Source organism: Symphodus melops (genome assembly GCF_947650265.1).
Source record: "Symphodus melops genome assembly, chromosome: 11".
NCBI lineage: Eukaryota > Metazoa > Chordata > Actinopteri > Labriformes > Labridae > Symphodus > Symphodus melops.
Window position 1 is genome coordinate 2,632,195 of NC_136701.1, and position 27,420 is coordinate 2,659,614.

At 43.5% G+C, this 27,420-nt stretch overlaps 1 protein-coding gene across 1 annotated transcript in view; it reads right to left on the reverse strand.

Moving 5' to 3' along the window:
- auts2a (activator of transcription and developmental regulator AUTS2 a) overlaps positions 1-27,420 on the reverse strand; it is a 441,093-nt gene that overhangs the window by 88,891 nt on the left and 324,782 nt on the right. The window contains 1 exon segment of the mRNA XM_079356142.1: positions 25,169-25,198. Coding sequence (XP_079212268.1) covers positions 25,169-25,198 — 30 coding nt within the window.

The following is a 27,420-nucleotide window of genomic DNA, read 5'->3' on the forward strand; positions in this document are numbered from 1 at the left end:
GCTGCGGAATAATAAATGACAGCCTCGCGATTAAATCAAACCTTCTGCCCAAAAGCGGCCAGAGCGGCTGATTGTCACTAACAATCAAGCTGCTTTTTTAAACACCTCGGGGAAAAGAAATCAAAAGCAGACAGAAGGAGAAAAAAAAAACTTGAACGGCAGTCTGGCTCTCAACACCTGACAGTTAACACGCATTGGGAGAGACAGACCAGAGCCAAGTCCAGGCAATGAAGACCTGTCACTGCTAATCTCTTACTCGTTTTGCCACTACCCACAATGCACCAGCTGGCACAATGCCTATGATTTGACATCATTAGTGCTCGCAATATGCATATGATAAGCTAACACAGTTTGTAGTCGAAGTGGCCGTTTATTTAGGATTTATTTCACAAAATCAACTCTTTTCTCAGATTCTCATCATTTCACCTGCTAAATGCATAAAATCAGACACAGCCACTTCTATCCAATGAGAGTGTTGCGCTGCTACACAAACCCAAGCTTAAAGCTAGCTTGAAGCCTGAATTCAGCGGCAGTGAGCCCGAAACCTCGTGCCTCTCCTTACGTGCTGCGTTCAATGTGAAGGTGTACGTGCCTCACCTGAACGTATGCAACTGTCCCGTCTGTTCAAGCAGTGCCTGTGGGTGACTCACCACCAAGTACCACGACCAGCACACTCAGCCTGATCTACACAGACAGCAGTTCAGATCTCCTCCATGCTCTTTCGTTGGCTCGAAGAGTTTCGATTCAGGGGTATCCAAAGTTTGGCCCGGGGGCCATTTGCGCCTCTTGAGGCTATTTTTTGCGGCCCCCAACTTCAATCGAAGAATCAGACGATGTTAGCCCGAGGCCTCATTCAGATGGCATATTTAGTTATTTTTCTTTTTCATGTTAGAGAGGGCTGAAAGAGATTCATAAAATAGAAAATGTTCAGTACAATGTATGTTTTTTTCTTTCTTTTTTCACAGCTCTGACTATTTTCCTATGAAAATGAACCTAAACATATTTTTGGAAACAAGCAGACTGTTGTTTAACCCTTTATTAACCTGAGGTAAATAAAGAAAGCTTTTAATAAAAAATAAACATGTTCAGGCTTAATTCTGATAAAAACAAACAAAAAAAAACTGATAAAGAAGAGCAAAAAAATCAAAGTGTTTAATTTCCTTTTATCAAAGGGTCAGCCTTACTATTTTTTAGAAAAAAAATTAGAATAAAATAGTTTCTCACTGTAATTAGTTTTTTTGAAGGTCAAATTACAAAAACTTCCTTTCAATATGATTTAAAAAAACAAAACCTGTGGCCCGCGAGCGATTCTAACATGACAATTTTGACAAGACACAAGAAAAAGTTTAGGTGATTTACCAAAACCCGTGGCAGAGTGTCGACACACATACAACAAAAAACAAACGTTAACTAAGTCGCTCAATTGTCTCCAGTGTCTGCTGCTTCACAGGTTCTATAAATGAAGCGTCCCCCCCCCCCCCCCCCCAAGTGCATTTGTTGACATTGTATCTAATGCTACATGTGCACATCTAATCATCTGGAGCACAAGATAACACTGATAAACTGGCTGCACAGACATGAACCTACAAATTAGATATGCTGAGCTTTCCAGAGCTGCAGCTCTCTCTGGCTCACCCGTAAAGACGTTTGTTTGTTTGTTTGTTCCGTCATTAAGCTCATTTACAGATCTCCGGAGACTCAACCGGACGGGTGTCTTGTTACGGGTATTTGTTTGTGAGGAAGACAAAATGGCTGAAGAATTCAGCGAGCATACTGTAAATCTGCACTGCTGAGACTCTGTCTATCTATGTGTGCAGTTGATGTATTCGTGTGTGTACTGTTGACCCTTTTACAGCTAACAAAGCCAATCAAACGGCACGTGCTAATTCTGTCGACTGTAAAACATCTGAAAAGCGGCTGTGCCAAAATGACGTACAAAGCAAAAGGCGTTTGATGCAGAAACACCAACATCCACACAGGTAGGTTGGATTTTGTCTCTCTTCCCTCCCACTCTCCTCAGACAGCAGCGTTTCCTCTCTGCCTCAGTGTGGCAGGCAGCAGTGGGGTTAAGCTGCCAGCGATGCAGCGATAGTGAGAGGGGGACTGCAGCTGGGGGCTGCAGATAGTACATTCTGTCAAATAGCGTCAGTCTGCCTGCATAATGAAGTGAAGAGAACGACGGTGGGAAAGAAAAAATAGAAAGGGGGGGGGGGGGGGTGGTTTCATTTGTTATTGCTGAAACTGATAGGGCTCCAGCACCGTCTGAGAAGCAGCGGGAGCTCCAGCTTACAGGCAGGAGGAGATGAAACATGAAGCTGTGGCCTGATTAATTATAAGCGCAACACACACACACATTTCTCTCCCTTAAATGTGTGTATACAAGTTACACACTGTCTTTGAACTGATAGACACTTAGATCAGAAGCACATCAGTAACAGTCATACAGGTGAGGATTACTCAAACACATCCCTAATTTCAGACATCATTTCTCCATGATAGCATGGTAAATGCTGCTCGTGGATCAGATTGATTACAGAGAAGTGGTTGGAGATAATATAAGAGTGAGTAAGGTCTGTTCCTTGCTTTTTGTAAAGTGTCTCAAGAAGACATTTGTCATGACTTGGTCACTCACACTGTTGGAGCTGCACAGTAAAGATGCATTTACAAACGCTGCAAAGCATTTCAATACGAGGCTGGTTTAAAAATCATTTTCCATCAGTTGGAAACTTATCAGAGCTGAGGCATTCAAGTTTTGGCTCTGACTCAAAGTATTTACTTTAAAAAACCCCCCAAAAAAACAGATGAACAAACAGACATTTTACTCAAGGGTAGAAACAAAAAATGTGGTTCTTAGCATCTGAGATGTCCAAAACAAAAAAGAAAAAAAAAAGGTTAATCAGTCACTCCCTGCTAAGTGCTAAGGCTAGCTCTTTAACTCAGTGGAAAGCCAAACGGAGCAGCAAGACATTCAGCCAGTCAAACAGATGACTGGAGCAGATCCTGAAGTACGGACGCACTCAGACGTTGAATCAAGAATCCTTTTGAATCGAATCACGACCCCAAGAATCGAATCGTGAGACACCAAGAGATGTCCTACTTTTACAGGCGATGTGTTAAAGGACCACATACAAGAGTTTTTGATTGATTAGGGATTTATTTGAAGGGAGGATCTTAAGTCTTGTGTTGGTCTTGATGACCCCTGTGGATGAAGTGGTGTGTCTTATATCTTAAATGATACTTTTATTTAAATAATAAAAGAGGTTTTTTTCTACAAAAATAAATGAATTCTGCTTCCTTTTAACTGTCAATCGTACCACCTGCTTTAAATCCCTGCAGTCGATAAACAAAGAAACTTCATATCTGACACTGAAACACGCATTAAAGGTATCTCGTATCAGAAGCTTTAATTGATTGAAAACATATAACATTTCTTCTATAATAAAACATCCCTGAAAATCCAGTTGGACCTACAGTATCCAAAGTAACTAAATCTTTGTTAAATTTACCCTCCAAAGCTTTTATATTTGACATTTAACGGTGAAAGTCTTTGCATGATTCACCACAAACTACTAATTGAGATTTTCAGGGCATGTGACTGACGACGTCTGTTGACATTTCTCTCCCATTAACCGGTCTTTAAAAGCCACCATGGTCTCGACTGTGTTGTGTTTTGAATAATTTCACATCTTCTGCAGTTTTCTCAGTTTCTCTGATGAAGGTTGTTTTAAATTGTCCATCCTGTTTCTGTTCTCTGTCTTTTTGTCCTGGATGGAAGAGGGTCAGCCGGTGGCGTTAAATGTACGGGAAGCCTTTCTGTGCACTGATATGATTGGAAATGGTCCTAAGATCAGTATCAGTCTGTAGCAGCAGCCTTTCATTCCTTCAGTAATGGACTGTCACATGCTGTAATTGGCCATCCAGAATTGGGATTTTAACAAAAGCTGGCAATAAATGATTTTAATAAGGTGTAAAATGAAACACTCAATACAAAGCATCGGTTTAACTGAAACCTATCGACCAAGAGAAAGCCGCATGAAATCAAGACTGAGATTCTGGGCAGCCTTGACCACACGCAGGTCGACTGTACTGTGGCTTTGGGCTGTTTATCTCAAGAGCTTTGGCATTTGTCATCATTGGACTCTCCTTGATCAATGCCTACTTTATTAAGATCTGTTTCTAAAGTGACTTCTAACCCCCCCCCCATCCCCAACAGCAACACTCAAACATAAACCCACACACACGCATAAATACGTGCATGCACACCTGCACATCTCCACCTCAACAGCCAGTGATTTCATTAGTTTCATATTAGGATTGATGGGGCTCTTCTGTGGGGTATAAATCAATTTGAGAACACTTTTCTAAATCTCTGCTTCAACCTCCAATGGAGCCATCAAGCAGAGGGGTGGCTGAGGGGCGAGAAGGTGGAACCGCCACATCATTGGTTTGCTTTTGCTGGGGAGGGAGGGCACGAGTAATTCTGCCTTCAGGGTTTATGATGGAAAGAGTTCCCCTTCATGCTCCGTCTATCCACCCGAGAAAGCCCCCCTCTACCAGTTCTCTGTAACCCCCCCCCCCCCCCTTTCCATCCATCCTTCCACAGCGCCATGATTTACAGCTAGTACTCATACGCTTCCTGGGAATTGATTTCAAGGGAACTGCGCCTTGTGCCCATCCTTACTGTGGGGGCTATAACGATCAGGCTGTGGATCATTAGTCTGGACCACTGTTTTCCACTGCTCTGCTGGCTGGCCACCATACATCTCCCCCCTCCTCTGAGTCGCAGCTGCTGTTAAATTGCCTGTCCCCTTCCCTCCTCTTCTGCCTCTATCCCACCTCCTCCCCAGCCCCGGTCACACCTCATGATCCTCATCTGTCCTCCTTTGCACCGCAGCATTTATTGGAAAGCAAGCTGTGTCGAGCCAACGCCAGTAGTGAGTGTTTATAGGCCAGTCAGGACTGAGATCCCCCCCCACACACACCCTCCCCCCCCGCCCATGTTTCTCTCATCCTCACATGCTGAACTTTGCCTCAGCAGACAAATCAAGCTGCAGCATCTGGAGCTGAAAAATGAAGCCAGAAATGGAAGTGCCAAAATTGCAATACGTCAAGTGGCCACTTGAGGCAGGCTCAAAGTGAGTCGATCCCCATAGAGACCCTTCTTAACAACATGCCTGCTACTCAGTGGCTTATTTGAGTTGTTTTGGTCAAACCTCTTAAACTCCTGGATTTCTTGATGCAATGTAGCCATCCATTATATTTCATGGCAAGGTTGCGTTCCTCGTTCTTGTGCATGAGTCATGGTATTTAATAGTCCACCTTTTCCAACTGTGTCAGAGCCAAAGAAGAGCACCAAACACACTGGACTTTGGGGCTTAAAAACGTGCTTGGGTACAGTAAGATCAGATAAAACCTCAGTATTCACATGCTAATTTATTAGCCTCAGAAGGAGTGGAAGTGCAACCTTCTTTAGAGACACCCGTTCATCTCAAGCTTCATCATCTGGTTCCTAAAAAAACGAGACGCTTCGGCGAAATAAATGCCACACTTACGGCTTCATTGTTTTATCAGATATGAAGCACTCTTCATGGTTTATGCAACAACAACAAAAAAAAGGCATCTCACTACTGACGGCTCTTCATGACAGAATCGGGTGACATGAATAAAAAAGGGTGGCGAAGTCATACTGTCACACACGAGGGCACGAGCAGAGCAGCGGAGCTTGGGGTTCAAAGGCTCTTGTTACGCCTCCCGAGGAACAATACGTTCTGATTTGTTGCATTTGCTTCTTGACAATGCTCCACAATAGAAGGCCTGATTGAGCTTCCAGGGGTGTTTTGAAAGACCAAAGCCAGTATTTTTCCTTAAGTACTTAGCAAGCTGCCATTTCCCCCTCTTCCTTTCACTCTGCAATCTTGAATATATCAGAACAATAGAACTACACTCAGGTTTTACTCTCGTTCTAATGGCACTTGTTCAGTCTGTCGGCCACAATCACACTCAACACTTCACTTATTTTGGGTATGATTGATTTGGATTGGCTGAACAATAGCGTCCTTGTATTCATAAATGTTTCCGTGCTTTGAAGTTGAAGTCATTGTTACTCACGTCTTAAGAAATTACAGTTCGGAGACAGAAATCATCTCCAGCTGCCGTCTGCTGGATTGAATCTCCGTTCAACAGTATCAGCTTTCTCAGACTCATCCGCGTCTTACAGCTGCTTGATTAATTGCATTTTCATCGGGGAAATGAAGCCAAAACTGGTCAATCAAGCCTTTTTGCTGCATGCAGAGGCCGAGCTTCAACAAACAGCAGCACACAGGGACGGCCTCGGCGGCTTCGTGGCTCCACGCCGTGTTCTGGCGTTGGCAGTGGAAGCTTCTCGAACAAGAGTCTGGGCCTGGCAGCATGCACCGGCAGCGATGATTTACAACAGCATTTAAGTGAATCTAATAAGCAGAGTGAATGCTTCCCGTCGCTCTGGCATGGCCCGTGCCTGGGCCCTAATCATTCAAATATTTTGGCAAAAGGCAGCGCCCCGCTTCTCTCCAGAAGAGAATAATGAGACACGGAGCTCTTAATCACAGCAGATCAGTTCAAATAAATGAAAAGAGAATCAAAAGCATTCTTTGCTGAGGCGGCCCTGCTCTCCGTCCAAATGAGCTGACAGAGGGCCAGATCTGTGGGATGGAGATTACCCAGGAGATGGAGCAGATTTTCCATGACTCGTGAAGCTGTGTCTCACTCTGGCAAACTAGAAGGTAGTTCTGGAAGAAACAAGACACAGCATTTGCACGGTTTTCTTGAACTTGGATGTTCAAAGTGATTATATATTTAGTATGCACACATATTCAGACGTACAAACAAATATTCAGGACGGCCCAAAAAAAAGAAGAAGAAGAAGAAGATGCCCCTGAGATGTTCGCAGCTTTTTAATCAAGCACTCCTCCTCGTTTGTTCTTCTCTCACACCTCAGATGCTTTCTGGAAACCCACGCAAAGCATCGGGTTGCTCTGACACCTCGTCCAAACTCAATAATTCACCAGGCCTTCACTTGCCAATTCTTCCCTCTGCCAATCTGAAACCCGGCCACACTCGGCTTGCTGAGACAGCGCTCTAACAAACGATGCTGTCAGTTAACAAGATGGAAAAACATTCTGTTAATTTTCTTCTCTCCCCCTCCCTCCCATCCTCAGCGAGCAGTCTTGATGTGAGGAGACGAGGGCTGGATCACAGCTTGCCTGGGGGAAGCCTGACACAAGACAGGCTGCCGCTGACATGATGAGCCTCGAGACTGCTGGCAAATTCTTGTGATGTCACTTCCCGCTCTCGACAGCTCTGACACCCTGGCGTGGGGTACTGGGAAGATGAGGAATAGAGCGAGCCGTTGGTGTGAGGGAAGGGGGAGGCGGCGGCGGCGGCGTGCTTGTGGGGGGTTGATGAGAAGAAACACTGGTAGCGTCGACTGCTCGCCTCTTCTGTTTTCTTTAATGTTCCTGCTTTTATCAGCAGTCGGAGCTGTCAGCCGTAATCACGCTTGTAGTGAAGAGCTGCAGAGACGATAAGCCCGGCCTGTCAGCGTCACATCCACAGGCAGACATATGCTGCTGCCGCTCTCCGTGTCTTTCTTTCTGCATGATGGCATTCTCCCCAGAGAGAGCGCAGAGCGAAAAGCACAGAGGGATCTCGATCATCCTCACCAGGAAGATGAGGGAAAATGATCAAATCTTCCTCTTAACTTAAACTGGGGAGTGCTGTGTGCCATTTGTAAGAGAAAAAGGATCCTATTATGGAGCCAACACATCCTCTTAGAGTTGTGTTACAGGCAGAATGTTGGATCGGCTCTTTCTTGTTGTACTTTTACTTTGATGTGAAGGCTTGAAGCCAAAGGTCACATCCTGTTGGTTAGACGAAATAAAGAGGACGGAGAAGGGGACTGAAAGGTAGATATGTGAATACCTATATTATGAATGGTTGTTATGATAACTGCAATACAAAATGTAATGTGGTAATATTCAAGTAAACAAGGTCTTTAAAGTAGTTCTGCACTGAGCGCTTTGTTCTGTTTTTTTTGTTTTTTTTTGTCCGATTGTGGAGCTGAGCTGTCAGCATCTCCTCTCTCTCTTCTCTGCACAGCTGTGCAGTGCACTCTCATCCTGACAGAGCTCAACTCGGTCCACATGTAGGCCGAGCTGATGAGCTGGGTGGAGAGGTAGCACATTTCACAGTTTATTGTGGGACTGAGTCTTCACAGACCTGATACAAGATAGCTTCCTTTCTGTAAGCAGCCAGAGAAAGCAGCTCACGGAAAACCCTCCAATACCTGTCCTGCCTTACCTCCAACGTTTCCAATAAAGTGGCTCATGTGATTGGAAAAAACTGGAAAAGCCTTTTGTGAATCAGGCACTGGAGCACATTTTGAATTTAAAAAAAAAAAAAAAAAAATCAGAACTTTTAGTCCAAAAACGATCATGCCACAATCATGATGCTGTAGTGTCGTCGTTAAGTTTGTCTTTATTGTCTCTGTAGCAGATTCCTGTGTGCACACTGGTGTGCCACAAATAGCTGTCACATCAATCTGCAGAGACGATGACAAATATGGCGTCATGTCAAAACTGCTGCAGTCTATTTTATGACTACAAGGCACAATTATTGCAAACATGAATAATAATTACATGCACACATGAAAACATGGGATGCCTTGTTCGCACCATATGCATGACAGGTGGCGTGTGACATAAATAATGGAGCATGTGGCGGTCAGAAGTCACTCGGCATTCGGTTACCAATTATACTTCTCGTGTGAGCATTAAAGCCATGTGCACTGTTTATTGTTAACACATGTAATTGAATAATAATACCCCTGCCCCACCTGTTCTCTCTCTCTGTGTATATATATATATATATATATAAAGCATGAGCTTTTCCCTCTTGCTCCTCTCTCCTTCTCTCTGACTTCGGGCTGAGAGTCCTGCACCGTCACATTGGCCATTAAAATAATGTGGCCTAACCTGAGCAGGGGTTAACCAGCTAATGTCCTCACTACTGCTCCTCTGTGGACATGAATAATGCAGATCAGGTTCCTAAACAAGCACACAAATGAATCTATAAATCACCTGGGTCAGGACAATCTTATTAGCTCCCCCCTCCCCTCCCATAACCTCTGTCCCATCCCTCTCTGTGATTGGTCCTGTCAGGTTCCTGCTGAGGGAGCTTCCTTGTATCAACATGCAGTTAAATGTCCTGTTGGTTTAATGGATAGGATGTGGACTAGCAGCGCAGAGAGGCTGTCATGCAGATTCTAATGCATTGTTCAGGAGCTTAGCTGCTCACTTTTTATACTGATATGTTAAGAAATACAACTGTGTTCAACAATTAGTTGATGTCAGTGTGAAAACAAGTTCTGAATCGTGTCACAATGTCGTCATTTGCCTCCTTTTTGGAGGGCTGGGTAAACATCATTCAAACTTAAAGCTTGTGATGTATGGTCATATTGGTCATATTGGTCATATTGCTGAGGTTTAGCACCAGAATCCTGGTTTTCAATCATTCAATATTGTGTTGTTATTACAGTTCCCAGCAATGCCAATGTTAAACATGATGTCTCGTAGTATTTGTTCTTGTTCGTATGACACATTCTGAGTTTATCTAAGAAGGGATTATGCACTTTGATTGATATTTGAACCTTGGTCCATCATGATCATCGAATGGACTTGAGCGATTTTTTTTCTGGTCTTCTGACTACTCACATCTCTTTCACACATAATGTCACACCTACCCAGTCACTCACTAATGGCAGAGGCAGCCGTGTAAAGTGACTATCAGAAATAACTCGGTAATGGACCTTCCCATGGACACTCTGTTATTTTGATTGGATGTATTTCCTGAACACATGTTTAAGGCATGTTATATACTACATGTCTTGTTGATGATTACTACCATGATCGCTCAACAGTAACAGAAAGTAAAGCATGTCTACATGACGGAAATGACTGCCCAGTTAAAGCTTTTTTTGAACACGAGTTATTGACATTTTTTAAATTCTATTTCATACATTTATAATTTCTTCTTATATTCTATTTTATCTTATTTAAGTACTTTTTTTTAGATTTTATTCTTATTTTGCAGGTCAGCTGTTTTTGCACCAAGACAAATTCCTTCTATATGTAAATGTACTTCTTAACTCATATTTAAATAAGTACTGTACTTCTTGTTCTTCTTTGTGATGTTAAATGCTTGTTAATATGCATAAAAAGAAGTAACTCCATTCATACACATTCTCATGCTACCGATGAAGTAGTTGAAGCAATTCAGGTTTTAATGTCTTGAGCAAGGACACATTGGATACGCAGCTGCAGGAGCTAGGGATTGAACCCCCAACCTTCCGGTTGAGGGATGACTAACTTCATCAACTGATCCACAGCCACCCCAGATGGAGCCATAAGGTCTAAATGTACCTGCATTCAAAAGACGGAAGATGGTAAAAAAAATATGTAAATGTATGAAAAAACAATGCAAATTAAAGCACAATGCATGTAAGTAAAAACTCCTTATGTTGGCCCATTCTTCACGTTTTTATTGGTGTTTTATTCGACTGCTCATAATGTTTTTCTAAATACTTTTCATGGCTTGCTCTGTATTTCCACTCCAACACCAATTATAAAAGGAGCCAATTTCTCGCAGTTTTAAAAGCATTTATTGTTATAGTTGTAAACTCATGCTGAGCTAATATTTTCCCACAATAGCACTTATGATTTGCTTGTTATGCACCAATTCCAGGAGGATTAGAATAACCATAACCAATGTGCGGAGCAGCACTGTGGGGACAATGTGAGAAGGAAACACGGAATATCAGCTAATTAAAATAATGAGAAACTGCAAACAAACCTCAGATGCTTCCTTCCCAGATGTTGCAGAAATATGCTGCGAGGAGAAGATAGAAGTTATTGGGTAAAGAATGCTGTGTGTGTGTTTACGGCACGAGTGGATTCACGGGGACACGAGCAGAAACAACCAATAAAGCTGTGCACTTTAATCTTACTGACGATTCCACATGCTCTTGTTCACTTGACTTGAATAATTCACTGAGGGACCAGCACAAGTTTTCCTATTAATCCAAAGACATAGGCGAAGACATCCTCTGCACACACACACACACACCTACACCCATCTCCTACCAGTCAATCTCAACGCCATTATCACGTCTAAGAAATGCATTCTTTAATATCTCGTCCTGTGGGGTCCCAAAGAAATCTTAAAACCCAACCCCCATACCGAAAGAGAATATGAAAGGGCCCCAGGGATTAATGTCACTGCTGGACACACAAAAAGGAAGGATGCTATTTGTGTGTGTATGTGTGTGTGTGTGTGTGTGTGTGTGCAGTGATCATGAAAGCACAGCAGTTTGGTTCACATAGACAACTAACCCCGTATTCATTTGTCAAATCTAGCACGCGCTCCAGCGTACTCCATCAAACAAAGCCGCTGCTAGCTCGCGGAGTCATTTCCCTCTCTCCCAATTACAAATGAGTCCATTAGTGTGTCTGCAGTGAGCCCTGCGCTGTCTCCCAGTAATGGCTTGTGAGATTTCCATCATAATCATAATGGCTCCCAGAGCAGCCATGAGTGCAGATGGAAGGTCGCTCATAGGTAATGAGCTATCTCACCACCCAAAGGGCACATGTCTTTTGCTTTGTTATTTAGAACTGTATGCCTAGGACTTTGGTAGCTCGTAACATGTTCCTGTGCATGAAGATGAGGAGGTGGATTAAAGAAGAGGAGGATAAACGCAGGCCGCATGATGCCAGCCACTGATTAACAACATGAAATCGCTGTCTGGGCTCCGAATGGAGACGCTAAATCACATAACTCGAGTCGACGCATGACAGCTAACAACAAATGCCATCCTCACATTAGTTTACACGCTGACATTCTCACTCTCCGCCTCCCTCCCCTGCTTGTCTAGCTTTGCCAAGCAGAAATATCATTAAGACCAGGCAGCAGTGTCAGTGTGACTCACCTCCACTTGCGATTCAAAACACATCATATTCTGTTTCTTGGGCCTCGCAGCATGGCAGCTAGCACATCTGCATCTCCTGCCAATTATTCTCTGACTGCTAGTCTTGGTAACATTTCCAGAGTTGATGTGTGCGCCTGCTGTTCCGGTGAGCCGGCTGTTTGTATAACCACAGGGCATGTGGGACTGGGTGGACTGGGCTGATCCAGAGCTGGCTCTGCACCGTGCTAAATCGAGCAGAGAGCTATATGTGAGCAGGTCATGTCAATAAGGTCACCTGACATTTTCATGTATGAAGCTGTTTCATAAATGTTTCTCTGGGGCTTTGTTGTCTGCTTTACTTTCACATGATTAGTCAATAAGAAGGATCTTAGCAGGCAGCACTGGTCCCAAGAGTACTGTAGACTTTATTTGTTCTCTACAGCCACCTAAAGAGCAATCTAATCATGCTTATCAATTATTATTGAGCAATGCACTGGTTAAAAAGAAACCCTGCAACACAACAGTAAGCCATTGCTATCGCCCTCAAACGCAATTTATCATCTTATTTATCTCACACGATTTATCCAAGTTGTCATTGGCATCGCCATCGAGTGATAATTTGTCCTTTTATTAATCTCGCAGCACACATGTACATCAGAAGCACAATCGTTTTTTTTATTGCCAAGTACATTTACATGTCTGAGGAATTTGTCTTGGTGTATTGTTTAACAGTTAACATGCAAAATAAGGAAACGTACTTACGAGTACTTAATACTAGAACTTAAATGTTAAATATAAAGAAATAATAAAAATCACAATATGTGCAAAGGGTGCATGAAAGAGATTATGTTTAAAGTCCAGTATGCATGTAGATACAGAAAACAACCCAGTTGACATTTTCACCTGTCAACTCTTCCTCCGTTCTTAGCGGTCTCAAGTTAGCGGTCGGCTGCAGACACTGACCAGCTCACTGAAGAAGGAGTATTTCTCTAGATTTAACTAATTGATTATTTCTACATCGGCAAGTATTTGTGCCAAGACTGCAGTTTGCTGGTTAATGTTCAAAGTTTGACACTTTAAGCCAATGGACTCTGGAATTACAGACTTATGCATCACAACTCTTTAACTCAATATGGACTATTTTTATTCATACAGCCAACGTCTGCTCAAATGTAATTGGTCTAGAATAAATGGAAAAACAAACACTTTTGACCCCACATAACGACACATTTTTTGTTTGTATGGAAAGGTAGCCATGACTCAGCGCTGTTTAACATTAGAGCAAGGCACAGCGACAGCTATTACACCGAGAAAAATTATAGATTTCTCCAAAATCGGTCAGGTTGCTCCTCTATCTTACAACATAATATGCTACATTATTAATGCTGTGTGGGCAGACCTCTAGCACTCGGCCTGCCCCCGCCGTCTGCCATTTCAAAGACAAGCTAACGTCCCACTGTGCTGAATCAAAAGGAATAGAGTATTTATTGCTTATGCAGCCCGTTTTTACATTAGCCATTAGCGTGTGCAAATGATAGAGAAATATACATAAGGGTCGGCCAGGGTTCTATACTTAAGTTCAGTGGCTCCCGGGAGGTCTGTCCTCTCCCTGTGCTTTAATTTGAAATCATTCAGAGGCAAAATGGTAGCTGTTTGATTTATCCCTCATTACATTGCTTCTTAAGAATCTGTCAGGAAGCCTCATGAATTCATTCATCTCCATAAGCTTCCTCAGCTCCACTTAGGCCTTGTGTAATCTGGGTGAGACCCCTTATCACTTCATTTGCACAGGCGGGAGACTATCAATTCCTGTCCGCAATGTGGGCCAGGGGAATTAGAGCGGAGGTTTTTGGATGTGCTCAGACCGAGCTGCAGTGACGAGGAACTGATTACACGTGACAACAACATGCAGGTGTTCCATTTCACACCCTATATTTACGATATTAGTGAGCATTAGTTAAATACAACCCCTGCTTTATTGCTCGCTCTCTTTTCAGTGCAGATCCCAATCGACAGGCAATTTTCTAGCAGGAGCCATTGATGTATCGCCACTGTGAAAAGAAACACACTCAAAAGCATTTAGCTGGTGCCTTGCAGCCCCATAAAGGCAGACAATGGCTGAGCTTAATAAGAACCAGAATGGATCCCATGAGTGTAGAGGACCCATCAAAGCTGGGGAATTTCATTTAATTTCCCCAGGGCCGGGTATGTCTTGTACACATAATTAGAGCCCAACATGCAATGCTCCTTGTGTTTTGTCAATAATTCCCAGAGGAGCAATCAGGACAAGGGTTGGACATGCCTCTGTGACCTGGGCTACTTGCAACACGCTCAGCCACCTAATTACACTGCCTCTAACAAGCAGTAGGCTGGTGCAAAGGGAAGGATGTGGGGGGGCGGGGTGGGGGGGAAGGGGGCCGGACTTAGCCCAGGAGCCGACAGCGTGCAGCCCCTCCTCGGAGCCCCTGATGTCATTAGGATTGTTTGTGGCTGCCGCCATGCATGCTGGGACAGCGTTGTCATACTGACAAGCCTGCTCTCTATTTTCCTCATTTAGGACTCACTGACTCACTGCCTCTGGTGGTCTACTCAGCAGGAGACCTGGGAGATGGTCCACTTCAGTAGTGAGAATATTTTAAGCATATAGTACTCCATCTTAAGTCCAGGACTTCAAACACTATGTCCCTAACGTTCCTTGAGAGATTATTCCAGTGTTCAAAAAGTCAGTGTCAGTTATTTTTTTGAAAGATGTTATTTTTTTGGTTTTATTAGGAAAGCTGTAGTGACAGTGTAACAACGACTGTAGCCTCTGTACATGTGTCTCTGCACTGACTAAGCTGATCCAGCGACATGAAGTGATTATGTAAAGCTAAACTGGCTGACACAGGACGTTCGCAGAAGCAACAAGCCAAGACGTCTAAAGCCTCTTTTTTGTATTTTATATACCTTATTAATCCCCGAGGGGTAAATTCTGGTTCACACTTTATTTTAGAGACATGCATTGATGGAGAGATGTCAGAGTGCGGCAGCTGCTGCCACTGGAGGCGCCCCCTGAGCTGGTGGGGGTTCAGTGCCTTGCTCAGTGGCACCTCGGCAGTGCTCGAGAAGTTACCAGTTTCCAGCTACCAGACCATCTTCCATATTTTGGTCCACACCAGGACTTGAACTGGCGACCCTCCAGTTCTCTATCGAATCACCTCCATAGAGGGTTAGCCGTGTAGCCTACAGCTGCGAAAACAAACACGTTATCATTATTTTATTACTGTTTTAACTGACAGAAGCTCGGAATTAGCCAAAGCTCAAGTCATGTAAAGGTATCAGAATGGGAAAAGTGTTATGTTAAAGTCTCAGCATACGTCTGCAGCCCTGCTAATGTGGTTTCATTTACAGTCTTTGTGTTGAGGGCACTGGGATTGCTTTTGCCATCTGACAAATCGCAGAAAGAGGAATTCTGCCTTGGCTGCAGGGATAAAGCCATTTTCCATGGGTGAGCTGAGGTTGCTGTGGAGAGTGCAAACACAGAGAGCCAGCAGCCAGTCAATTTTCAAGCGAGCTGTCTGCAGAAATCATCGGCTTGACAAAAGGGCAATAAGAGGGCAGAAGGTTTCTGTGAGTGTCAGTGGCCCTGTTGCTGGGGGGGCTTATGTGCAGGTGAGCTGGGCCTTGACTGACATCCGCCCGGCGCAGAGAGAAAGTTTAACCTTGGCATGTCGGAGAACTCGCTCTGAGCGGCGAGAGAGAGAGAGAGAGAGAGAGAGAGAGAGAGAAACAGCAAGGGATGAAGAGAGAGTGCGTGAGAGAAAAGAGATAAGAGCTGCAAACGGCTTTCTGCATAACAACAACCACATTTCTATTTTTTCAAAAGCGAGGCCTGATTCCAGAGACACTGGTTTGAATCCAAGGTCTTCCTCCATGCATTATTAAAGACCGGTAACTGGCAAAACTGCCTCATAAATAGAGATGAGGACTGACACCCGAGCTGCTCACTCTTGATCGGCCACAAATCCGCCGGCCTAACATGACCTGAAAGGCTCTGCATACACAAAAACAGCACAGCACACGGCCTTACCCAGCAGCCCTCTGTCATTGCACCTGACGAATGGCAACACACGGAGAAAGCTTGTTAGGCCAACGTCATCAAAAATGTATGTCATTTAGTTTGACTCAACATGTGAGACAGCAGCGCTGGTATTTAGAGCTTCTTGTTAATTTCAGTGTTTCTGTTACAATCACAGTTTCATTATTAAAGGTATGTGGAGAGTTAATGTGCTGAACAGATGGCTCTGAATATAGTCCAATCAGTTACTAGAATAATATGCCATGCATTCTCCATCCTCGTGATTAAAGACAATCCCTCACACATGTTTCTATATTCTTTTACGTACCGTGTACAGCTTTTATCTTTTCTTGAAATGCCGTTTTGTAAAAACTCCACAGCCTCTGCGTGTGTGTGGCCAATCTCATAAAGTCTGTGATAGATGTGTACAATTTGCCTGAGACATTTTTCTTTTCCGGGTCAGGAAAGATGGAAATGGTTTTTCTTTCCACAGGAGTGCACGTCTCAGTCAAACAGCATATTTATGGTTTTTGTTGCTGATTGAATTATTTTCCATTCCCTGTGTTCTCAGCTCGCGCTGGGAATTGAATCATTGCCTTTAAAACATGATTCACTGCTGCAACTGTTTTTTTTCCCCTCATTCAATTTCAAGGACTTGGCAACCTTGTCCTATTCAAACGTGTGCATTATTAGCTTTTATTGTTGGCCACAGATGAATGGTGAGGTCGTGCACTCCAGAGGCGTGTGCAACACATTAGGGCTTGTTTAATATCACGTCTCAAGGTAAGAGGTAAACCTTCAACGCTCCTGTGTTTCAAACATCAACACGTCCACGCAGGGAGCTTTCAAAGGGAAATCAAAGTCTTCTTTAAAGAAGCAGAAATTTTTTTTATTTTATTGACGCAGAAATCATTTTAAATTGCATTCCAGGGGATGTTGAATAAAACGTGTGTTTGAGTGTCCACACAATAATAATCACTAGAGGGCTGTGTCAATGTAATCTGCATGGGTCTAACTACTTCAACCACCACTTTAATAACTTGCATTCTGTCAACCATTCAACAAATATTCAACAGAGCTCGAATTTAAATATCCTGCAGCCTCTGGGAAAAGAGACACACGGGAGACTTTTTGAAAGACTTGAAGCAACTGAACAAAGATGAGAGCCACTGGTACTCGCATTAAGTCGACTAATGTTCAATGTAAAGGAACAAATCTGAATGAAATGGAAAGTAATAATAACCTCCCATGATTGTTCTCCGACCCTCATTTTCACAGAAAGCACACGTGCGATCCTTGCGAGTCTGATCTCTTCGAGGTCTCACCTTTTAAGCACCTGAAAATGTTTTCCTTTCTGGATTAGATTTTGAGTGAATGAAAAATAGTTCCAAAGCCTGCTGGAGCTGGAGATGGGGATCCTTTTAAACTTTAGTTTATTAGTTTACAGCGTGTCAAATTACATTTTGAATAATTTTAATTGGAATATAGTAAAAAAAAAAAGGCACTGACAATGGGTGTTACAACTACAACATCACCCTGACTTTAATAATCAGTATAGTATTGAGCCAAGCTACTCGTAACTCTACAACCAATGAACCTTGAAGTTTAGAAAGCTTTTGGGATATGTAGCAAAATAAGCTACAGCAACGCAGCACAAGTAGCTTCCTGCATAACAGCTGTTTTAAATTGAAGTTAGAGTTGAAGTCACAGCTGTTGTAGAAGTTTGATTTATAGTCCTAAAACTATAAACTATATGTGAATACATTTTGAGTGAATAACTGTCGTCTGTCAACCAGCAGCTTCGCAGTTCAGAGCTTTGTTTGGTGGAGTATGAATGGATGAGTTAATACTGATGCTCACTTGTGAGTGAGTGAGTGTGTGTGTGTGTGTGTGTGTGTGTGTGTGTGTGTGAGAGAGTGTAGGTGTGGACCTGTGGCGTACAAGCTCAAGTCCATCTATCATTTAGTTACATTTGATTAGATATAATAATAAAACGTGATGAAATGTTTCGGTGACGGGTGTTGGGTGAAGAACCTCATGTGTCTCTCTCCACACAGCTGGTTAGAAATAATGTGTGCTAAGAAACAGGAAGTGGGTCAGCTTGTCCCATTCTCCCCAGATCTTAGATCCAACTTCTCCAACACACTTGATGGTACTTGTTTTGCACCGCTTCCCTCCTATATGTTGACCAGTGCTCAATGGTAGTTGAAGCACTTAAAGTGACATAAGTAACAGGATAATTGTTTGATAAGGACTGGTAATGTGATTACTGAATTTAGACATGGTAAAGCCTGCACATTATTGCATTACAACGAGGGGAGAAAAATTATTAAATCTGGCTTTAAACTACATTACCCAAATATGTCAAAATACGCTAAAAATAGAAGTAATGGTAATTCACATCCAGAATGTCATATATCACCTCACCAGGCACAAGTGTAAATGAAGACAAAATAAGATGCAATCTGTTAGCAGCAGAACCTGACAGACATGCCGTATAAATAAGCTCTGAATCACATGGACAGGCTGACATTTTCACCTCGTGTCACCATCTTATTTCTGAGGGGAAAAAAGAGGAATGTTGAAAATTGAGTCAATTAGGCCGCTTCCATTCAATTACCAGAATGTCAGTCGGAGGGGAAAATGTCTCTCCTCTGACCTCCTCTCCTGTGGCCTCGTGCTCTGCAGTGTCATTACTGCGCTGCTGGGCGGAGAGGCAGGATGAGCTGCACTATGAGGGGGGAGGGGAGGGGGGGAGGAGGTTACCGGGGGGAGGACAGGCTTGTGGGTGTGTATATGTTTGTGTATGTGTGGGACTGTCTGGGGAGTGTTGCTGCCTGCTGACCTGGTCATCCATCAGACAGGGTCCATCCATCCAACACCCCCTCTCCCCTCCTCCCCCCCCACCCCGGGCCCATCAGCGCGGCTCTTTGCCAGGCCGGGAACCTCCACATTAATTTCTCATCTGTGGCGCCCTAATGAGCTCCGCCTGCTCGTCCACCTCTGAGACCCTGCTGATTATCAGACAGAGGGGGCGACCATTTGTCAATGGCAAGAGGTGGCATTTACACTGCTGACCTTGCTGCCAAGGAGAGAAGAATCAAGGTGGGGGAGAGAAGAGAGGAGAAGGAAAGAATTAAAAGGAAAGTAATCAGCTCAGGAGCATAACGCTGTTTGCAAGCGTCGCCTTGTGTGAATAGGATCCTTATTCATTGAAGTGTGGGTCCATCATTTCTCTTTGTGTGTTGAATATGGCTTTAAAGGACACAATCTGGTATCTTGTGCGTTATACAATTGTCTGAATGAATACTCAATTTTAATTGGCTGCAGGTACACAAGCTTTTTGATATCATAACAGCGGATACCTTTTAAGTCAATCTGGTGAAACCGTCTGATCTACGGTGATATGGTGACTGTGTGCAGATGAAGAACGGAAACTGAAAAGAACAACACAACAGTACGTTCCTTCAGTACCCCTGAACACCACAAGATGGCACATGTGGCACCATGGCAGCAAAAAGTTCAGTCCCGTTCCGAACCTGTGGATCACATTAGCAGTTGTCTCACATGGTGATCGCTAGGACCTCTTAATTCAAGCAACGGTAAACACTGATGATCAACACCAAGATTTGAAAACCTTAATGTTTATATGTGGCGATGTGCCTGTTTAGCTAGCTCGTTCAGTCGTTCCAATTCGATGTCATATTACATAACTTGAAGTCAACTCTGTATGATGTTATTGACTTTGAACCTTGCTAGCATAGCGTTAGCTTTCTGGCTCACAGTTCAGTAAAAAACCTCAATTATCCGTAAAAAAAAAAAAAAAAAAAAAAAAAATTATTCCCCCCAAAAAATCTTTTGCAAGTCTCCATGTAAATGCCCTTCAATGTGACTATTATCGAGAATTTATGGACTTCACCAGGCAATCTGCCCTTCATCTGCAAAAAAATCTTCCATCTAATGAAGCATCAAATCTTCCTCAGTCCCTTTGTTTCATGACATCTGAAAAGGGAATGTGCTTCTTCCTTTTCTTTGTATCTCTGGTTGTTTAGCGGGTGCGTGCTGAGGCGACTGCTGCAGCAGTGAGCCGTAGTGCTGTGTGCTCGCTGCTCACAGGGAGCAGGGATTTGCCAGTTATTGGATGGAGGGGAGCGGTGTAGGTCTGTGACACCCGCTAACCTTGGCCAGGGCTACTGGGACTCTGGGGGTATCCATCAATGTGGCAGCCCCGAGACCCAGACTGGGGGAAAAGCCACAGAAGTTGCCGGGGGAGGGAAAAAAGCTAGTAAAAATTTAATGCACTCTGCAGAGCGGTCATGTCATACTTGGTTATGGAAAATAATCCCAGATGCCTGCAGTGCTAAAATGGAGCTGTTATGTGCTCGCCTCCTAACCCGCCCTGACAGCCATGATGTACGACTACCATTACCGGAAAATATCACTTCAACTAACCCGTGATCCGGCTCCGCTAAGGGTCATATTATCCATGAGGAACAAATTACACTCCCCCAAAGTAAATACAAATTTCCTACACCGACTGGGTACAAAGCACGAACGGAGGAGGGGGCGGGCGGGAACGTTACCTATGACAACGCTCTGCAGACTGACAAGGATGATAAAGTACATGACAAATCACTGGCTGACAGGGTACTCTAGTGCAATCAGCCTCAGCCTCGGCCTAGCGAGCACCCACTCAAGCCTGTAAACACTACTCTCTTCCTTTGGAGGGGGCAAAACACATAATCTTTTAACGCTGACAAGTTGCTCTCTCCATTTTATTACTCATCCTCCCCACTGCGGTGCAAAGAGGGAGGGTTCGGGGGGGGGAGGAGGATATAAAATGGTTTTATGTACAGTGCCGCCGAGTGATTGAGAAACTCGACTCTTCTGCTGTAATTGCCTGAGGGCAAACACAGCAAAACAATAAAAGAAGAGAAACAGCAAATATATTACCAGTTCAGATCTTTATTTTATGTCAAGGACAAACAGGTTCTCTCAGCTGCTCTAAAGCACCCACTTAGATCCCTCGCCTCCAATATGAGCAAAGCGCAGCAAATTACAGCACTCCGATGCATGGCCATTAATAAGACGCAAAGCATTTTCAAAATGGCATTTACAGCTTGTGCCTGCTGATAGAGCGAGTAAATAACACTTAGGAAAGGTGTGGTTCCATAAAAAAAAGCCCAGAGGCGAAGGAAGGAGAAATAAAAAAAAGCTACTGAGTGATAAAGTCCTGCAGATTACAGCGAGGAGTCATTGTCTTCACCAAAGGGCCCGAGAAACACGGCTGATGAACAGCTAAGCTGGAGAAAGCACTCGAGCACTCGCTGATATTAATACTAAAATATTTGACTGGCAGTTTCAAGATGCCACTTATCAGCAAAAATCTCTTTAGCAATCCAGACAGAGAAAGTGCATGAGTGCTCTTGACAGTATCACAAAGGCTCCTAAGACAAGGTGTAGAAATGTGCTGCAGCTCAATTGTCATAAAATAGATAAACGCTCAAGGAATGTTTCTGTGAACATATTTTGCAAAAAGAAATAAAAAGAAGCATTAACATTCATAAAGGATGATTCTGAAGTCTGTACCCACAGGGTTCATAGGGGGTATCAGAGCTGTGGATGAAACACATGTTGGAGCTTAGGGGATGTTTCAAAGCTCCCCTAAAAGGTCTCAGGTGGTGGAAAACCTGTTGGTGTTAACTACACCGTGAAACAAGGTAATGTTATTGGGGCTTTGGCAGATGCACATGAAAGACACCTGAGGCTGTGGAGCTCTTTCAGGGGGCTTCCCTGCCAGTAAAACAGAGCATCATAACAGAGAACAAGCTGCTCCAAATGAACAGGCCGGTCCAGCCTGCACCTAATAAAAATGACCACCTGATCCTTTGTACACCCACCAAAAGGACAGAGTGTAGAGAGGACGAGTGAGAGAGCACATTTGGCTGAGTGACTGTGTTAGAGGAACAGAAGATGGGCCATGCCACATGACGAGCTCAAGCTTTGAGAGCAGGTTTTTGGACCCTTAAAGGGACTTTTTGCTTACATGACACTGCCAGTTTAGAGACCAAATGATTCCCGAGCAGCCTGCTGCACAGTAAATGCTACAAAAGAAGGCAAATCCTCCCGTTTACACAACAAATGCATTTTACATTTGTGTGCAGATGAAAAGAATTCAGACAAAACTAGAAATGCACTAAACCAAGCGGCAACCTCCAGTGTTAAAAAAAACAAAAACAAAACTGAAGCCAATGTGGAACTGCAAAAGAATGCAGTTCCCCTAGTGGCCACTTGAAAACAAAAGCCAATGAAAACCCAACATGTCCCACAGAAATACACATATTCAGCGCCTGCTTAAAAAGGGCTTTAGTGTCTATAGTTTAATTATACTTTGATTACAAGCTGTAAAGGGTTGACTTCTTTTTAAAGATTTCATTTGAATCATATCCAAGCTAAGAGTTTGCATAGTAAGGCATTGTTGGGGGCGTGGCTGAGTTGACTGACAGGTGGGCGCGGTGCAGCTCTGTGCCAGGAGGCTTAAACCCCGCCTGAGCTTCAGCTCTTTAACTGCTACAAGATTTCTCAAAAGATAGACAGAGAATCAACAAATTCAATACGGCGATGACTTCTGGCTTTATGAGCCCTCTTCAGGGACCAATGGGTGACTGATTACCTACCATTACATGTAAGGAGCAGAGTTTGTACAAGCAGGAGCTAGTGAGCTAGTTGCAGGGACTGGAAGTTAACATCTTCAGTACTCTTCTGTAAAATTTCTATAAAAGCAGTAAACTTTCATGTGTTTGCAGGAGATTTTTTTGAGTTGGATACGTAGATATGTTGCTTGATGTTGCTGGTTTCTCCAAAGACAGGTTTTCGTTACATTTATCACATATTGAGGATTTTTTTAAGTTTCCGTTTTCTGCAGGTAGAAGAGTGTTATCCGACATCTTACGTTTGTGTGTTTCCTGTTAAAATCAGAAATCCAGAAAGGACTTGATTCATATTGGTGATCTTGTTAGCCAATAACCATGAATCTCAGAACAACTGGAAACAAACATGGAGTCTGCACAGTACTGTTAGTGATGTGGGTCATGTGTGTCAGTGATTGACAGAAGGACACAGTGTTGCACAGTTAGCAGAGATGCTAATGATAACACATAGACCAGCGTTGTGTGAAAACAAACTACAGTGCGCCTGCTTCCGAACCTGTCTCCCACTATGCCATTAACATGTCATGTTGGAGGGGGCCTATCTATCAGGTCACTTCTATAATGAGCAAATACTCTGACAGTTTCCTAAAACATGCAGACACACACACACACACACACACACACACACACACACACACACACACACAGGGGCAGGATTGTGTGCACACGTACACTGAGATGCGAATAGCTGTCTCTTATCTGAGGCTGCCAGCTCCCGCCGACACGGCACAGGCCTTCCACACCAGGCAGAACAGTGATTTCTCCTGGGAACACTTTTTCCATTTCCTGCTTTTGAAGGAAAACTAAATAAGCCGCGTTTGTCCTCATCTGAATACATTTGACCCATTAAAACGACTCAGCTCTCCAGCGTACTCCTCCGCTGCCGTGTTGTAAAGTAGACCACGTTGCCCACAGAATGCAAATGACAACAGCCGCAGTGGGCGTCGTGTGCCCGGCGCCTGGCAGCAGCAGATAGGGGTGGAGGCGGGGTGGGGTGTTGGGGGGGTCAAAGTGTTGAGTGGAAGCTCCAATTACCCCCCGCATTGAGGAGGAACACAGGAGTCAGCTCCTGTCATAGGGTCCCCTATTTACTAATTCACTCCTGTGTTACTTTAACACACGATTAATCAATGACAGGAAGGTGTAGTTGGTGCTGTTCATCAGGAGCGTAACGTGAGCCAGGGTGAATTAATACCGTCACCGGAGGATTACAGCTTACCGTGAGCTCTCTCTCTTCCTGAAACAAAAAAGGAATTGCCACCGAGACAGGAGCAATTTAAATCGACAACTCTGAGTAATGACTCAATTTGCTGCACAGTCTAAACACTACTAGCAAATGGCATTACTTAATCATTAGAGTGGATTCAGATCTCTAAGTAGAAGTCACTGGGAAATATGGCGGCTCTTAAAATGTATGGGGTGTGTTCCAACTGTGAATACCTGAGTATTATATACAGAGCTGCACATGGACAATAAAGATGACTTTATAATCAACATTTTGGTACTTTGACCAAATGTGGCAGCCATTACGAGAACAAATCAATCAAAGCAAATGTTAGTTTATTTTGTTTTTTATCACCAAGTATCTCTCAGTCATACAAAGGTCTGTATACTTTTTCATTTATTTATGTATTCTATTCATTTTTGTTTTAATTAGTGCTGATTTTACAATCCCAAGATGAGAAAAGACAAAAGACACTATAACCTTTCTCTCCAGAGTCACCCAGTGCGTTCACATGATGTAAAAAAAAGACTATAACTGGCATCATGAGGTGCAGTAAACATCTGCCTGAGTGGAATTTCTCAGAGTTGGACTAACACAGCTAGCTAACAGGTTGGGGTCCATTTACCTTTGCATGTGACCTCAACTGGGCTCGAACTGACCTTGGTGTTCTGTGCACGCTCCATATAGTTCCCGCTCTGACCTTTGACCCCAGCAGTTCAACAAGCTCAAGTTCAATGTAGAATTACAGAATTCATGCAGCTATTTGCAAATAAAGGTCGGTGTTACATCACAGGGAGATACTATCTCTTTAAAGCAGGAGTTCTGATAGTGATGAAAAGACCAGATATGAATGCAAATCGATGAGATAAGATGACAGAGACATGAAGCGATATACAGACAGAGCCCTCAGCCCTGCCTGTCACAGCGCTCTCATGGAAATGTCATCTCAATCCTAAAAAGCCAGAACAGTTCGATGTAGATTTTTCACATCATTAAGTCACTTCTAATTAATGTGCAGCTAATTAAAGCTTTCACTTTCTTATTAACAAGATGTTTAATTCTAATTACATTAATTTTCCTGCCTTAAAGAAAGTCTAATATTTGAATCTTCCTGAAATACACGAGGCCCTCATCGACTCAAGCTCGCTTCATAAAATATTTCTAAACAGCAGACTTACCTTGTCGTCTTGGTCGCTCTCTGTGTCCCCCTGAGAGAAAAGAGAAAGAAACCAAAAGTAAGAAATCAGACATGATGCGTCTCCATCTTTGTTCTTTAATGATTCTGCTTTCACACATGTGAGCGCCGTAATCGGAGTCACCTTTGCAAACGGCACATCTTATCAGCGCTTTCATGACGAACATGTGGCATACTCATATTCAGTGTGAATATCATCACTTCATTAGCAGACTCAAGCGCAGGAATGGGAAACAAAGCGGCTTCCTCATAAGCGGCGGTGCCCTTGTTAACATTGAGGCGTATGCGAAACTCAGGCGGAGCGGGAATCTCGACACGTGAACCGCCACTAGAATCATAATTCCACAATGTCTGCTTCAGCTTGAGGCTGGAAAATGCAGAAATGACATGAGGTAAGGGAACTTTGTAATGGAGGCAGGGAAAAAAGTGGTTAGATTTGATTTTTTCTTTCCAATTTCAATTTCAAGGTCCACTTAATTCTTTATCAACTAATTAGTGTGATGCTGGGTGACTGGCGGCCCTCGACGTGGTGCATATGGCTGAGGTGCAGAGAAGCACTGGAGTCAGTAATGAAGAAGGCACTGGGGGGGAATATGGGCAGGGGTTGGCACAGGGAGCGTGTGTGTGTGTGTGTGCGCAGGGAGGGGTTGGTGGGTGTCGATTAAAGCAGGGAGGGAGTGAAGGAAGGGGGTGAGATGATTGACAGCGCAGGGAGTGAGCGACAGAAAGCTTTACTGTCCCCCCCCCCCCCTCCCTTTTTTTTCTGCTGCCATCTCGTGTTTTCTGCTGATCTGGGGCCTGCAGAGCTCAGAGGTAGCTGGCCCAGGCTTGTGGCTGCTCTGTTTCTGAGGCTGGATGGTTAAAAAAAGAAAAGAAAAGGAGGGCCTTGCGAGCTCAGCAGGAGCATAGCATCCAATTTACAGGCCTGTCCCACACGGCCCCAGGGGCTGCCCGCGGCACACTGCCATGATGGTCAGCTCCAGCAGCTCATAAATTATGCAGAGGCAATAAACGCACTGGGCAAACACTCCTCAGACGTTCCCCTGCTCTCCATTTCTCTCTCACTCTCTTTTCTCCGACACCCACAACATTCCTCCCCCATTTTAATATATTGTGCAGAGAACCAGCTTCCCTATGGAGAGTCAGCTGGAGGAATAAATAAGGGGAAAACAAATACTGATAACACCCGAATGTCTGCTATTTCAAAAAAAGAAGCTCGTTTGTAAATAAAGAAAGGTCAAGGTTACTCGATTCTGAGATCTGTTTTTTAAAGCACACTATGAAGAACAGACCTTTAGTACAATCATAAAATGACTTTTAGTTCTTTATTTATCAGATATTAATTATTGCTATTGTTTCAAACTGGACATGTCAGCTTAAGTTCCTCTTCCAGTCACCAGAAACACAAGAATTAGAAACTAATATGATGCGTTTAACTAATCTGAGATTCCTGGGAAACACTTTCTCATTCAGTAAAACTGCTGCTTAGCACAATGATAGTTAACTTTAATGGACTTTGAACTTATCAGATCAATCATTGAATTGTGTTAGCAGTGTGAATGTGTTGCTCAGCTCAGCTCTATATGTGAGGATGCCAAAACACCCACAATGAAGCTTTGCAGCTTTGTCAGCTTTGACCCTCTCTGTAGTCAGGTGTAGCCACTAGAACTCTCAAAATAAACAAATTACTTCAACAAGTTTGGAGACATCAAGTTGAAGGAGACACATGAAGCAGACATGTTAAATAACTCCGTAATGAGAGAGAACGTTCTCGAGGACTGCTTAATGGAAGAGAAAATGTCAACAGGCTGTAACAGATGTGCTCTGCATTTATTCTTCCAGCCCCTTTCACCTTGTTCCTCTTCAATGTTCAATCTAATGTGCATCATAAAAGCCAAGTACAGGCCTCTTTAAAGGAAGCGGCACAGTTCACTGTTGCTATGGATGCAGTTTGAAACCTGACCTGAAACCTGAAACATGCTCTCGTTTCCAACAGCAGAATGTTTTGTTAAATCAGTGAAATCGTTCCTTCATTACTATTTATCATCTGTATATTGATTACTGTAGTCGACGAGTAATAACGAGGATCACGAAAAACAAACAGTTTGTTATAGTGTGAAACTCAGTCATGCATATTTCAGCCTTCAGCATGGTACAGACCGACGCAGCAGCAGACATGGTGGATGTTCAGTATTAGCCGTTTAAACTGCCTCCATGTATTCAGGCCTGTCTGAG